The 15690-nt window shown below is 30.6% G+C and overlaps 1 protein-coding gene across 2 annotated transcripts in view; it reads left to right on the top strand.

Annotated features, from left to right (window-relative positions):
• LOC145252803 (cell division cycle and apoptosis regulator protein 1-like) overlaps positions 1–15690 on the top strand; it is a 263934-nt gene that overhangs the window by 225207 nt on the left and 23037 nt on the right. For both annotated transcript variants that reach the window (XM_080112760.1, XM_080112759.1), the window contains exons 12-16: positions 3056–3124; positions 4823–4963; positions 7426–7503; positions 9186–9377; positions 14104–14319. In XM_080112760.1, coding sequence (XP_079968886.1) covers positions 3056–3124; positions 4823–4963; positions 7426–7503; positions 9186–9377; positions 14104–14319 — 696 coding nt within the window. The remainder of the gene's footprint in view (positions 1–3055; positions 3125–4822; positions 4964–7425; positions 7504–9185; positions 9378–14103; positions 14320–15690) is intronic.

Below are 15690 nucleotides of genomic sequence, written 5' to 3'. Positions count from 1 at the left end.
CTTGTACCTCCTTGACATAAATTTCCACGATAAACCCAGCAAGCAGCAAAATCCCCAGATGCCAGAAAACCTTTTACCCCAATAGTTTTTTCCCGCCCAGAACTGCTACACTTTGGAATTCCCTTCCAGGTTCCTGCTTCCCTGAATGTACTGACATGCAGAAGTTAAAGTGTAATGTAAATAGACATTTCACTGCGAAACTCCCTACATAATATCCCTGCAATTATGTCCCAGATAATAGTTCTCTCCTACATCAAAGTGGCACTGTACCTTGTCTGGGGTGAAAATGCAATAAATAAAAATTAAAAAAAAAAAAAGGTTAGAATTCTTTCTAGAAAGACATTTGGTACTTACAGAAAGGACAACATAAAGGTTGCCAATATTCTAAGTGAAAGTTTTTGTGGGACGAACTGGATTCGAACTTGGCACACTCAGGTTGTCAATTTGTGTTATTAACAACTTAGCCACCATTACCTTTTATAAAATTTATGTAAGCCTTTAAGCATCTAGGCATAAAGTGTATTGACATATCATTAAACCCAACTCAATCGATCAATCTTAAATTGAAGCAAAAAAAAAAAAAAAGAATTGGTCATCCTTCACGATCAGAACTATACAATTCTTGCGTGCATGTCAAAATGATGCAGCAAGTTAAGACATGTTTTTTATGTTTGAAATATCACGTTACTAATCTGTTTTCTAACTTCCTCAAAATAACTTTGGTAAAAATTCAAAGATGGGTATTGTTATAAGATGTGCATACGGTCTTCATGTTTAACAATGAAAATGCTTTGTTGAACATGACAGAAATCATGACGAAATCACATTTTTTATGCAACTTAAAACTCTTGAATCTGCAACCTAAATGTCAAGCTGATTGTCACAATGGACATAAATTTTTTAAGAAACTTTGACCATGTCATATTTTTTTTTTAATTGAGACTATTATCAACAAATCTAATAGAAAGGAATTATTGGGAGAAGGAGTAAACAAAAATTTGATTTCCACAAAAACATTTTTGTGTCTTAATGAACTTCTCGTAGAAGCATTGAATTGCTTGACAAACAAATGTCATTTCATTCGATTTTATTTCAGTGGAACATGCACTGTCAAAGGGAAATAACTCTGGATTTTAATTTGCATAATCACGCATGACACACTTGTTCCCGTTAGATCACCGAAGTAAAGCATTATTGAGCCTGTTCAGTATTAAGATGGGTGACTATTTAGAAATTCCAAGTGCTGTATGCGCTCTCCATTTATCATGGCATTGTTTTCAGTTGTCCTCGACTTTTTGGCATTGGAATCTTGTGATGCCAACTTAGAGATTTGATTGGGGATTGTGCAACCCTTGTTTTGCAATAACATGCGCGGATACTCTTACCTTTGAAACAAAACAGGCAGTACAATGTTTTCATTTGAAACAATTTCTGTAGCAATTTATGATTTAGTTATAACTCCTCAATTAAGGATGAATGCATCGAATACATTAATTAAATATTTATGGGTTCTTGAACCCCAAGAAAATCGCTTGCTGATCTCGGTTTAAAAACAAAGTTATCTTGAAACTATGAGGAAAATAATACATCTAACTTTTAAATATTTTTATAGACAAAAAAAAAGAGGGGGAAATTTCAATGACCAATTAAAAAAAAATACTAAAAATTAATTTATTTAAAATAAAACATTTTTCTCATTGACTTTACAAAAAAAAAATGTATAATAATTAACTTTTAAAATTAATCTAAGATGTTAATGTGGTTTGCTTGAAACATTGTTTAATGTGTATATAAAAGAAATTCGAGTTCATACGAGGCAAAACAATGCAGAGGTGTAACTGATAAACACAAACTGAAGCAAATTAAGATATGATGGTAGAACAAGTTATGCAGTTTCACCTTGATCTAGTATATATATATATATATATATATATATATATATATATATATATATAAACAAATAATTAAAAAATAGATGTTAAAAAGACTTTTAGAAGAGTTAAAAACATTTAATTTTCAAAAAGGAAACACAAATTAGGTGGATTGTCCTTAATTCACGGAGTTTTGAAAGAAATACATCAGAGGGTAGGAATTAGCAAAATGCGGAATTGGATATTGCTTGCAAAGTATTTAATGAAACTGCATTTAAGCCATAGAGCGAACTTGGTAAAAGTTAAAAAAAAAAAAAAAAAAAAAAATAGGGAATAGGAGGGAAAAAAGAAAAATGATTTCATGTGAATGGATGGTCGGGTGAAGAATAGAATATCCAAAAACGATAAAATCCAAGACAAGTTGGTTAAAGTTCCATATCCACAAGTAAAAATCCAAAGGATTCGTATTTTATTTATATATATATATATATATAATATTTTACATGTATTGTGTTCTTACTTGCACTACGTGGTCAGTTGGAGTATCAGTGTTGCAATATTTCGAGAAGTACTTCCCTTCGTCAGGGGTGTGTTCGACTGACGTGCATGTTAAGTCTAATATAAACAGTAAATTAATCTCGTTTACTTTTAGGCTTAACAATTTATTTCTTCAAAAATGATTGTGATAGTTTATGCAGAGAAAAGAAATTCTTCTGATGGCAGTAATTTTTATAATTTTTTATTTCCTATTTCATTTTTCCTGTGCCTCCATTATTTCTTTTTATAAATAAGCCTGTAGTGCATAAAGCTGGAACCAATGTGTGTGCGTGCGTGCGTGCGTGTGCTGGCTTCACTATTAAATTGTTTTTGTTGTCTTAGATTTGTTATTCCATTTAGCATTCAGTCCCACTAAATGATGTTTGAGTTTTAAGACTAGCTCACGGACTGACAGGGCCAACCTAGAATAATGTGGGCAACCAATTTTTCTATCTCACAAATTAAATCTTTTTTTTTTTTTTTTACATGCAGCAAACCTGAGATAGCTGACATATTGCTAATGGTTATGGGCCATTTCTTTTCTTTTTTATTCTTTTAAAGATATAAAGAATTTTAAAGATTTAAAAATAAGTTTTATTTTATTAATTTTTTTTCTTTTATATTTTGATTGATGCTATATTCTGTAGGAAGAAGAAAATGCAAATCCTGAGAAAGAACCGACCCATTTTTCAGAGTTGGATCCTAAAACCATGAAGGTAAAACTTTTTTTATTTGATACTTAAAATTAGTAAATACAGTTTTTACACATCAGAAAAAATATAAACAGATTTTCTGCATGGAAAATCTGACATTTTGTTTGTAGAGAAATTTAGGAACTTTGTTTTCCATTTTTTTTTTTTTTTTTTTTTTTTTTACATTTTCATTAAGAAATCAAAATGTTTTTGTATATGCGTTTACGAGGTGTTTATACGTGCTGGCCTTCAATGTGCTTTCCTTTTTTTTTCTTTTTTCATGAATGACTTGTCTTATCTAGTTAACTAAAACAAAACTATTTTCCAGTGAATTTCAAAATTTGTTCCTCTTAAATTCAAGTAAGTGTCAATGAGATGAGTGAGTAGATGCCAGTCACTAAGTAATTCTCATCCAATTTCTAAGTATGCCAAAAAAAGAAAATATTGATCAGGATTAAATATTAAAATCAAGTTTTCTTCAAGGTTTTATTTTGAGAGAATGAACTTTGGAGAGAGACTAGTGTTAATTTAATTTTTAACTTAATTTTCTAACTGAAGAAATGAGTGATGCAGACAGGGACTCAGAAGAGAGACTAATGTTATCTTAGCAAGTTATTTACTCCTTAAACTTAATTTTCTAACTTAATGAGATGAGTGATTTGCACAGACAAGAACAGCAGTAATATTTGCTAAGATTATCAGTTTTCTACATTATTGGCGGCGGCTCGTTTACATGGCTTCTACAGAGACTAATCTGAAAAATCTTTGTTTCTCTCCTTCAAAACATGACATCATTCGCCATCATTCAACTGTTTTATCTATGGCATTTGACCATTGCTCCCTGCCTCAACTTTACGTAACTTGTCTTTCATTCCACCCTGGGAATGATTCTGTTTTATCAATCTGGGTTATTATGTACTCAGTGTGACCCTTGTCAAAATTCACACTAGCTCACTGATGTAGGGTTCATGATAAGTAATAATAAAAATCATTCAATAATCTCAGATGATATTTTCAGGCATGATATCCTTATCACGACTCTTGAAATGAGGTCAAATTGACCGGAAATTATTGGATGAAATTGTTAAAACAAAAAAATCTTTTTTTTTTAATATTTAGAACATTTTTATTCTCAATTTTTATTTTTATGCACATGTATAATTAAGTTAGGCATTATTTTTCAATCAAAATTCTAATAAGATTTGTTGTCTAGAAAAGTTTACATTGTCATTAGATTATTTTTAAATCCTAGATGCATAAGACGCCTGAAGAAAAAAAAAAAAAAAAAGAAACCAAAAAATAAAAAAAACTTAATTTTGATATTGTTTCCACCGCATGTCTATGGAAAACAGTTTTAGAAATTTATCTTGATCAATGGACAAATTCATGATAAAATTCATCTTTAATTAGCTTCCATTTGGTATTGGCACACACATTTCATTGTCTTTTTTGTTCTGACAGTGACACTAATATTTGGTTTAACAGCACACATGAACAACACTTGAAATTTTTTTTTTCACTTTCTTTCAACAGCTTAAAACTCTAAAATTAATTTTAAATAGGAATTTTCAAAATCTTTTATTAATGGATATTAAAAAAATTTAATCTGTAACTTCTGAAGAAATTTTTAGCTTAATCTAATGTCCTGTGGAAAATTCTATTTTTAATATACACACATTCAATATTGTTGCATATATTTTCTTTATCTATTATTTGTTTCAGATTGTTGATCTCCGTCGTGAATTAGAAGATCGTAATTTGAGTTCGAAAGGACTCAAGTCACAGCTTATTGCTCGGTTGACAAAAGTGCTCAAGACTGAAAAAGAGGAGGAGGAAGAGCAGGAGAATAATAAAGTGGCTGCAGTATGTTATTTTGTCATTTTTTTTTTCTTCTACTCAGCACTGTCAATTTGTTTTAATAATCTTTCACCGAAATGGTCATCGAATAACTACAAATGACAAACTATATAGCTAAAGAACAATCGATCAATAAATTACCCGACAAGCAGCAAAATCCCACCCCTACACAGTAGAGATCCCCATATGCCAGAAAACCTTTTACTCTAATAGTTTTTTTTCCCCCTAGAACTGCTAGACTTTGGAATTCTCTTCCGGATTCCTGCTTCCCCGACTGTACTGACATGCAGAAGTCCAAGTGTAATACGAACAGACATCTTGCTGCAAAACTCCCTACATAGTATCCCTGCAATTACATCGCAAATAGTAGCCCCCTACATCAAAGTGGCACTGTGCCTTATCTAGGATGAAAATGCAATAAAAAAAAAATAATAATTTGCGTACATTTTAAATATAATATAGATTGTTTGAATAATAATTAGGACAAAATATATGAAATTATTAATTACTAGATATACTTATCCAACGTTTCCTGGCTTTATTTTCAATTTAATTTCACTTTCTTCTGTTTTACTATATTATCTGTTTTTTTTTGTTTTTTTTTTATAGAATTTTGAAAGTTTTATTATTACAATATTGTTGTTAACTTATTAATTTTTACCAAATTGCTATGTAACTATAATTGTTGTTGGGGTGATTATCATTGAAAGTCGATTTTTTTTTTAATTTTTATTTTTTTATTTTATCAACTTGGATGAATAAAGTTGTGTAAAAGAAAGCTGAAAACTGTTTGAATTACGCAAATATCATAAGTCGTTCAAAAGTTGTAAGATTTTAAAGTGTGAAAATATGCGTTTTTCAATATACATTCTTTTTTAATAATCCTTTCAAAATAGTGGGCCAAAATCGAACCTATTCATTTCCAGAAATTTAATAATTCCTCCACTGTTTATGTACTTTTAAGTTATTCTCATGAAACTTGATACTCTTATGTAAAATTATCTGCTTTTTCTGATTTTACAGTCAAATTTTATGCATCTCTTTACTTTAACCCATGAATTATTAATGAATTGTGTAAATTAAAGTTTTTCAAACTAGCACATTGGATCAAACAGATTGTGAGTTATTTCAATATCACTTTAATTTCTTTTAAGTCACTGCATAGTTTCTGTGTAGCAGTAATTGCATTAATATTTGTTTTAAAAGAAATTTAACTAAAAAACAAAGCCATTTTTTTTTTTTTTTTTTAAGCATTTTTTGCATTTTTTCTTTTGACACGGTTAGTTTCAGTCCTTTTACAGTAAAGTCCTGTATAAATTTTACCCATACTGGAAACAAATATAAGATAGGATAAAATTTGTAGCCATACCACTGCCACCCAGGCTCTGAGTCCTTTCAAATAGTACTCTTTTTTTTTTTTTTTCTTTCTAATTCACGTTCACCCCAAACAATTCATATCGTCACTTGGCTATAAGGGACTACTATTTGGGACCATGCCGAGGAAAGATGAACAAGACGTTGGTTTATATTGCATTTAAACTTCTGCATCATATCAGTACAGTCACGGAAACAGGTAGCAGGAAGGGAATTCCATAGTCTATCTGTTTGAAAGAAGAAACTATTAGAGTAGATAGCTTTTTGGCATTTAAGGACGTTGCACGGTGAAGGGGGTACGATTTTTTTGCTAAGCGGGTTTATCGGAGATTTATACATCGAAGGAGGGGGTACAAATGCAACAAGTTCATTAGGGGACATTCCATTAAAATATTTGTAAAACAGGCACAAGAATGCAACATTGCAGCGATGGGATAGAAGTTGGGGTTTAGTTGACAGAATGGGACCTATTAGATTGACAACCCCTTTTTTGGACCCTATCCAAGAAGGAGAGACTAGTGGCAGATGCACCAGCCCATGCATGGGCATGGCTTTGTAGATATACACAATAGTCTTAGGTGCGAGTAATCTTCTAGCATGATAAAGGGAACCTATCTTCTTTGCTCGTCTTTTACAGCTAATAACTATTAAAATATAAATGTTTCTAGTTTGTATTATTTGTATTATATACTCTACCCTTCTCATCTTTAGTGTTATTCTTGCGTTTTGGCTGATGTAATCTCTGATCTTCCTCGTGTGTATCTTGTCGAATTCTAGAATCTGCACAGAATTTTGAAAGGAACCCTTTATGTAATCCATGAGAGCTAGCATGCTCTCGTTTCATTAGCCATAACTGGTAGAAGACTTAAGCAATTCGCAATTGTATTCTTAGTATTGCCCATACTTAGGATTGAACCTTCAACCTCCAGAAGAATGTCACAATTTATTACTTTATCTGTTACACGATCTAAAAAAAATGTGACTTAATAAAACTTATTGAATTAAAAAAATTATGAATTAATGAGTTATTTTTCAATTAATATGCAAATTAGGTTGTTAGAACTAATTATCTTATTTCTTTGTTTTTTGTTTAGCTCGAAGAAGCAGTTAAAAAGCAAGAGGAACTTCAGAAAATGGAAGTTGATGATAAAGATGATAAAAAAAAGAAAGAGGTCAGTAAATCTGAAGACATTGTTGGGGGAGGGTTTTACTTGGAGAATTTCAAGGTTTTGAGAAAAAGATCTTTTAACAGATTTGTCACTGAAAAAGTTTTACTTATAGCTGAACTTGAAACACAATGGAAAGATTTACAAATCTACAAAAAAAGTCTAATTTTTCGAATTTTTTTTTTTTTTCTTTTAATAAAATTGGATTAGTCGGACAACTATTCTCATCTTATTCACAATTTTTTTTCAGTTAATGTATCCTCGGATTTTTATTCAGGTGAATATTTTGCAACTTGAGAAACTTTTAGTTTAAAAATATTTTGAAACATAAATTATTTTTCTTTTCCGCTTGTACATATTTTTAGCTGAAGATTTGGAGATCAAATAAACGCTAAAAAAAAAAAAAAAAAAAAAAAAAAAAAAAAAATTGTTGAGCTAAAGAGAAAATTATAAGAATGTTTCTAATAATGGTTTTCTGCTATTGCAGTTTTTCAGAAATAAAAAAAACATGCAATGTACATTTTTGTATTTATATTTTTATTTCAAATATAAATTTTAATAAGTTTTTCCAGTTGCTGGATAGAATAAGATTAGAACTTAATTTTATTAAAAAAAAGGTGTGCTTCTATGTTATAATATCGAAATCAAAATATTGCATTTTAAGTAAAACGAGTGGTATTTATCTGTCATGTTTTGAACATATCCAAAAATTATGAAAGACGATAAGATAGAAAATAAATTGATAAAAAATAATTGTGAAAATGGAGTTTTGCCAAAGAAGAAATTGGAGAATTTGTATCATAACAATGGAGGTTAATATTTTCTGAAAACTTTGAAAATCTTAAGCCAATTAAGCAAAACTCAATTTTTGCTAATTGTCTTTGAAAACTGTTTTTAATTAATTTTCTACCGTATCAGCCCACAGGTACATTCAAGAAAGTATTGGAAAATTGTTTTGAGAAGGTTTGTAGAATTGAACTGGAAAGTCAATCTACCTCTTGATTTTTTTTTTTTTTTTTCACTCTTGTATCATACCGAGGAATCCATGATCATATGCAAAGTCTGTCAACCATTTTAGATCAACAGATGATAGGGTTTTTACTCTGTTCACATCACTTTGCTGTGATTTCTCCAAGATGTAGTCCAGCAGTCCACAGGTGTATTCAAGAAAAACTTGGACAGTTGTTTTGAGGATCTATATAATTGTATATAACTTTTTTTTTCTTCTTACAACTCTTCTCCCCTTTTTTTTTTTTTTTGCATAACAATAGTAATATGCAATTTTCCACTTTGGTTGCTAATAGGTTTTGATTTTGACTTATTGGATTCATCTCCATAACTTTCGGGTCTGATTATCTACATTATGTGCTTGTGAATCTAATGGTCCTATCTATCTTGACTCACCATAACAATTTTTATATTTTAACATTTGGATTTTAAATGACAACTGATTTTATCTCTTTAAAATATTTATCGATATTTCATCACTTCATTGCATCAATGATTCTACTATCTACTCACGTGAGCTACAACTGTCTTCCCCCGACTAACACTAACCTACTTTCTGCATTTGCCTTCAAAAAATATTTCTGTTAATTTAATAATTTATAAAGTGTATCTTATTTGCATTTGAATGTATTCTTATAAAAGCGATGACTACTTACACGTTTTATTTCATTTCTTTCAAGGAAGAAGAAAAGAAACGCAAAGAAGAAAAAGAGTTGGCCGTGATGGAACGCAAATATACCCTTCCAGATAAGCCTTCCATCATTGTACATCCGTCACCGACTGCAAAAGGGGGAAAGTTTGACTGCACTGTCATGTCGCTCAGCGTTCTGCTTGATTACAGGCAGGAAGATAACAAAGAACACTCCTTTGAGGTGAAAAAAAACCCCAACTTTTTATTCCTTTTTCAACATGTTTTCATATTTCTGATTTGCTTTTACATGTATATCTGGAGAATTTGTTTGAAGGGGAGATAATTTATTCAAGAGTTGCCTCCCTTGATTACATATAATGCAGATCAGTTTAAAATAAGTATTGGTATGATTATTTCGATTATCACTAACCGTGTGATTCTCAGTTGTCAAGTAGTAAGATAATTAGTCTTAAAATAATTTTATTCTTTGAATCTTGTCAGTCTCATTGTTCTTTTTGTTAAGTTTCCTCCCCCCAACCTCACAGGTATTATCTGTTTACAAAAGAAACAAAAAAAAAAAAAATTTTTTTTTTGTTCCTTTTGTAAACTAGTGTAACACTACCTATCAAGGCTCAATAGTCACTCAAGGATAAGAGTTTGAGATTGCCGGTTGGCATGAGGAGGGTTGTAAAAGATGGTTAAAAACTCATCTCTACAAATCTATCAAAGCATGTATAAAGTAGCATTGTTATATTGCGGCTGGTGAATCTGTCCTATTTGAGAATCTGTCATACTTGATAAGGTGCAGAAACTTATCTGTAATTTGATTGGTTCTCACCCTTTCTTCTTCACTGTAACCTCTTTCTCACAGACATTATGTTGGTAGTCTTTTTTATAGACACAATTGTGACATGCGTTCTTCAGAATTGTCTGATCTATTTCCTGCTTCCTTTGTCCCAGCTCGTTTGACTAATTTGTTTTGTGGTCTTCATCAATTCGCAGTAATATTTTTATAGGTTAGATGCATTTCCTTAATCGCAGTAATATTTTTATAGGTTAGATGCATTTCCTTAATCGCAGTAATATTTTTATAGGTTAGATGCATTTCCTTAATCGCAGTAATATTTTTATAGGTTAGATGTATTTCCTTAATCGCAGTAATATTTTTATAGGTTAGATGCACTTCCTTAATCGCAGTAATATTTTTTATAGGTTAGATGCACTTCCTTAATCGCAGTAATATTTTTATAGGTTAGATGCACTTCCTTAATCGCAGTAATATTTTTATAGGTTAGATGCATTTCCTTAATCGCAGTAATATTTTTATAGGTTAGATGCACTTCTTTAATCGCAGTAATATTTTTATAGGTTAGATGCATTTCCTTATTCGCAATAATATTTTTATAGGTTAGATGCATTTCCTTATTCGCAATAATATTTTTATAGGTTAGATGCACTTCCTTAATCGCAGTAATATTTTTATAGGTTAGATGCACTTCCTTAATCGCAGTAATATTTTTATAGGTTAGATGCACTTCCTTAATCGCAGTAATATTTTTATAGGTTAGATGCACTTCTTTAATCGCAGTAATATTTTTATAGGTTAGATGCATTTCCTTAATCGCAGTAATATTTTTATAGGTTAGATGCATTTCCTTAATCGCAGTAATATTTTTATAGGTTAGATGCACTTCCTTAATCGCAGTAATATTTTTATAGGTTAGATGCATTTCCTTAATCGCAGTAATATTTTTATAGGTTAGATGCATTTCCTTAATCGCAGTAATATTTTTATAGGTTAGATGCATTTCCTTAATCGCAGTAATATTTTTATAGGTTAGATGCATTTCCTTAATCGCAGTAATATTTTTATAGGTTAGATGCATTTCCTTAATCGCAGTAATATTTTTATAGGTTAGATGCACTTCCTTAATCGCAGTAATATTTTTTATAGGTTAGATGCACTTCCTTAATCGCAGTAATATTTTTATAGGTTAGATGCACTTCCTTAATCGCAGTAATATTTTTATAGGTTAGATGCATTTCCTTAATCGCAGTAATATTTTTATAGGTTAGATGCACTTCTTTAATCGCAGTAATATTTTTATAGGTTAGATGCATTTCCTTATTCGCAATAATATTTTTATAGGTTAGATGCATTTCCTTATTCGCAATAATATTTTTATAGGTTAGATGCACTTCCTTAATCGCAGTAATATTTTTATAGGTTAGATGCACTTCCTTAATCGCAGTAATATTTTTATAGGTTAGATGCATTTCCTTAATCGCAGTAATATTTTTATAGGTTAGATGCATTTCCTTAATCGCAGTAATATTTTTATAGGTTAGATGCACTTCCTTAATCGCAGTAATATTTTTATAGGTTAGATGCATTTCCTTAATCGCAGTAATATTTTTATAGGTTAGATGCACTTCTTTAATCGCAGTAATATTTTTATAGGTTAGATGCACTTCCTTAATCGCAGTAATATTTTTATAGGTTAGATGCATTTCCTTAATCGCAGTAATATTTTTATAGGTTAGATGCAATTCCTTAATCGCAGTAATGTTTTTATAGGTTAGATGCACTTCCTTAATCGCAGTAATATTTTTATAGGTTAGATGCACTTCCTTAATCGCAGTAATATTTTTATAGGTTAGATGCACTTCCTTAATCGCAGTAATATTTTTATAGGTTAGATGCATTTCCTTAATCGCAGTAATATTTTTATAGGTTAGATGCACTTCCTTAATCGCAGTAATATTTTTATAGGTTAGATGCATTTCCTTAATCGCAGTAATATTTTTATAGGTTAGATGCATTTCCTTAATCGCAGTAATATTTTTATAGGTTAGATGCACTTCTTTAATCGCAGTAATATTTTTATAGGTTAGATGCATTTCCTTATTCGCAATAATATTTTTATAGGTTAGATGCATTTCCTTATTCGCAATAATATTTTTATAGGTTAGATGCACTTCCTTAATCGCAGTAATATTTTTATAGGTTAGATGCACTTCTTTAATCGCAGTAATATTTTTATAGGTTAGATGCATTTCCTTAATCGCAGTAATATTTTTATAGGTTAGATGCATTTCCTTAATCGCAGTAATATTTTTATAGGTTAGATGCACTTCCTTAATCGCAGTAATATTTTTATAGGTTAGATGCACTTCCTTAATCGCAGTAATATTTTTATAGGTTAGATGCATTTCCTTAATCGCAGTAATATTTTTATAGGTTAGAAGCAATTCCTAAATCGCAGTAATGTTTTTATAGGTTAGATGCACTTCCTTAATCGCAGTAATATTTTTATAGGTTAGATGCATTTCCTTAATCGCAGTAATATTTTTATAGGTTAGATGCACTTCCTTAATCGCAATAATATTTTTATAGGTTAGATGCACTTCCTTAATCGCAGTAATATTTTTATAGGTTAGATGCACTTCCTTAATCGCAGTAGTATTTTTATAGGTTAGATGCACTTCCTTAATCGCAGTAATATTTTTATAGGTTAGATGCACTTCCTTAATCGCAGTAATATTTTTATAGGTTAGATGCACTTCCTTAATCGCAGTAATATTTTTATAGGTTAGATGCACTTCCTTAATCGCAGTAGTATTTTTATAGGTTAGATGCACTTCCTTAATCGCAGTAATATTTTTATAGGTTAGATGCACTTCCTTAATCGCAGTAATATTTTTATAGGTTAGATGCATTTCCTTAATCACAGTAATATTTTTATAGGTTAGATGCATTTCCTTAATCGCAGTAATATTTTTATAGGTTAGATGCACTTCCTTAATCGCAGTAATATTTTTATAGGTTAGATGCACTTCCTTAATCACAGTAATATTTTTATAGGTTAGATGCATTTCCTTAAGCGCAGTAATATGTTTATAGATTAGATGCATTTCCTTAATCGCAGTAATATTTTTATAGGTTAGATGCACTTCCTTAATCGCAGTAATATTTTTATAGGTTAGATGCATTTCCTTAAGCGCAGTAATATGTTTATAGATTAGATGCATTTCCTTAATCACAGTAATATTTTTATAGGTTAGATGCATTTCCTTATTCGCAGTAATATGTTTATAGGTTAGATGCACTTCCTTAATCGCAGTAATATTTTTATAGGTTAGATGCACTTCCTTAATCGCAGTAGTATTTTTATAGGTTAGATGCACTTCCTTAATCGCAGTAATATTTTTATAGGTTAGATGCACTTCCTTAATCGCAGTAATATTTTTATAGGTTAGATGCACTTCCTTAATCGCAGTAGTATTTTTATAGGTTAGATGCACTTCCTTAATCGCAGTAATATTTTTATAGGTTAGATGCACTTCCTTAATCGCAATAATATTTTTATAGGTTAGATGCACTTCCTTAATCGCAGTAATATTTTTATAGGTTAGATGCACTTCCTTAATCGCAGTAATATTTTTATAGGTTAGATGCACTTCCTTCATCGCAGTAATATTTTTATAGGTTAGATGCACTTCCTTAATCGCAGTAATATTTTTATAGGTTAGATGCACTTCCTTAATCGCAGTAATATTTTTATAGGTTAGATGCACTTCCTTAATCGCAATAATATGTTTATAGATTAGATGCACTTCCTGACAGCAATCCAGTGTAGTGGCAGATACCATTTCCAAGCAATTATTAATATCCCGTCTAAACACCTTCAAGTTTAGATTCTTGAACTGTTCTTTGAAAATTTCTATTATAAGATAAGAATAGAAAGAAATTTTTATTATAAGATAAGAATAGAAAGAAATTTTTATTATAAGATAAGAATAGAAAGAAATTTTTATTATAAGATAAGAATAGAAAGAAGAAACAAATGTTTTTATTTTATTTATTTGATTGGTTAAATTCGATTTTACTTTTATGATTGCAAAAATAAATTTTCTGTGATTCCTTAAATGCAAGTCAATATCTTTTATTCTATTTTTTGTTTTAGGTTTCTTTATTTGCTGAGCTATTCAACGAGATGTTGATGCGTGATTTTGGCTTTAAAATTTACAAAGTTCTTGCTTTGGCACCGGAAAAAAAAGATGATGAGAAACTGAAGGACAAAAAGAAATCTGATGAAAAATCTTCAAAGGATGAGAAGTCATCTTCAAAAGACGACAATCGATCACCAAGAGATGATCGATCACCAAAAGACAAAGACAGGGTAAATCTTAGAATTATGATTAATTCTATATCCCCAAATGTTTGTTTTTAGTTTCATTTTTTTTTTTTTTTTTTTTAAACTCTATCATTTTCAAATTGAGCAATTATAATATGACCTAGGATTATAATAACCTTCTTAGAAATACAACATAATCACGTTGACGTACCAATATTAAGCAACACTGAGCCTGGTCAGTATCAGATGGGTAACCATTTGGGAATACCAAGCACTGTATGAAGGAAAATTTTGACATCTCTTTGCAAGAACGGCAAAAATTAAACGTCATCTCCTCTGATGGGTATATACATGCAACTGGTGACCACTTGTAAATTTGATGTGCCTTAGAAACTTCTTCCTTTGGAGGAAGCCAGAGCAACACCTCGCCTAGGGTGAATGGCAATATTAAAGAAAAGAAAGAACCTTTTATAGTCTCACTTTATTTATTCTCAGCAGCAGCTATGTCTGCCATTCCATTTGACATGCAAGTGAATGCTACACACTCACTAGCTTGGTCTTTGTAAGGATGCAGAGGAATGACGACATGACTTGGTTCACTAGATTTGTGCTGTATGTCTTGATATCAGTTAGTTTTGATTCCCTGCTATCGAGGCTGAAATGCACAGACTGGAGTCAGCTCTGCATTGGAACCGCTTATGGTGATACGAACATGTTGAACAAACGTCTGGTTGGATAAACAGATGTAAATGCATCTCAATCGAAAGTAAACAAGGCCGAGAAAGACTTGGGATGACTTTGTAAAAGCAATGACACTGCAAAGCCAACAGAGAAAATCACTTTGTGTCACCATGGCCAAAGTGCAACTCACGTCTGATGTAGGAGAGAGATCTTAAATGTAGGTGTGTGTGTGTATTAGTGATGGGATGGTTCCAATATTTTTCCTGATTCTATACTAAATTCCCAATTCCAATGTAATTACCGATTCTGATTCTTTATAAATCTCTAAATATTTAACTAAAGAGTTATTTTTTTATTCCCAATTCCAATGTGAAAACGAATGTTATTACGCATACATTTTCTCAAACATAAAAACATGGGCGAAGGGAGGGGGGGGTCTATAGATTTTAGTTTTACTGGTAGTTTAAAATTAATAAACATTTATTATTTTATTATTACTACCAGCAGTGGAAGATTTTCCTTAAATCAAATCAAATAAAAGCAGATAATTAAAGGAATTGTTTTGGTATCAGAAAATAGGCACAAATTTTGCAGATATTGATTCCGGTACCCCAAAACGTTCTGACTTTTTGGATTCCCAATTTTGATTAAAAAAAAAAGTGAAAGAGGACAATTCTCAAGAAATTATCTACAGACTTGAAATTTGGTATATTGAGTAATCAGACATATGGAAAA

The sequence above is a fragment of the Euprymna scolopes genome, chromosome 29, assembly GCF_053919585.1.
Source record: "Euprymna scolopes isolate OS-2025 chromosome 29, ASM5391958v1, whole genome shotgun sequence".
Taxonomy (NCBI): domain Eukaryota; kingdom Metazoa; phylum Mollusca; class Cephalopoda; order Sepiida; family Sepiolidae; genus Euprymna; species Euprymna scolopes.
The sequence above is the reverse complement of the archived record's forward strand: the minus strand, read 5'-3'. Positions and strand labels throughout refer to the sequence as shown.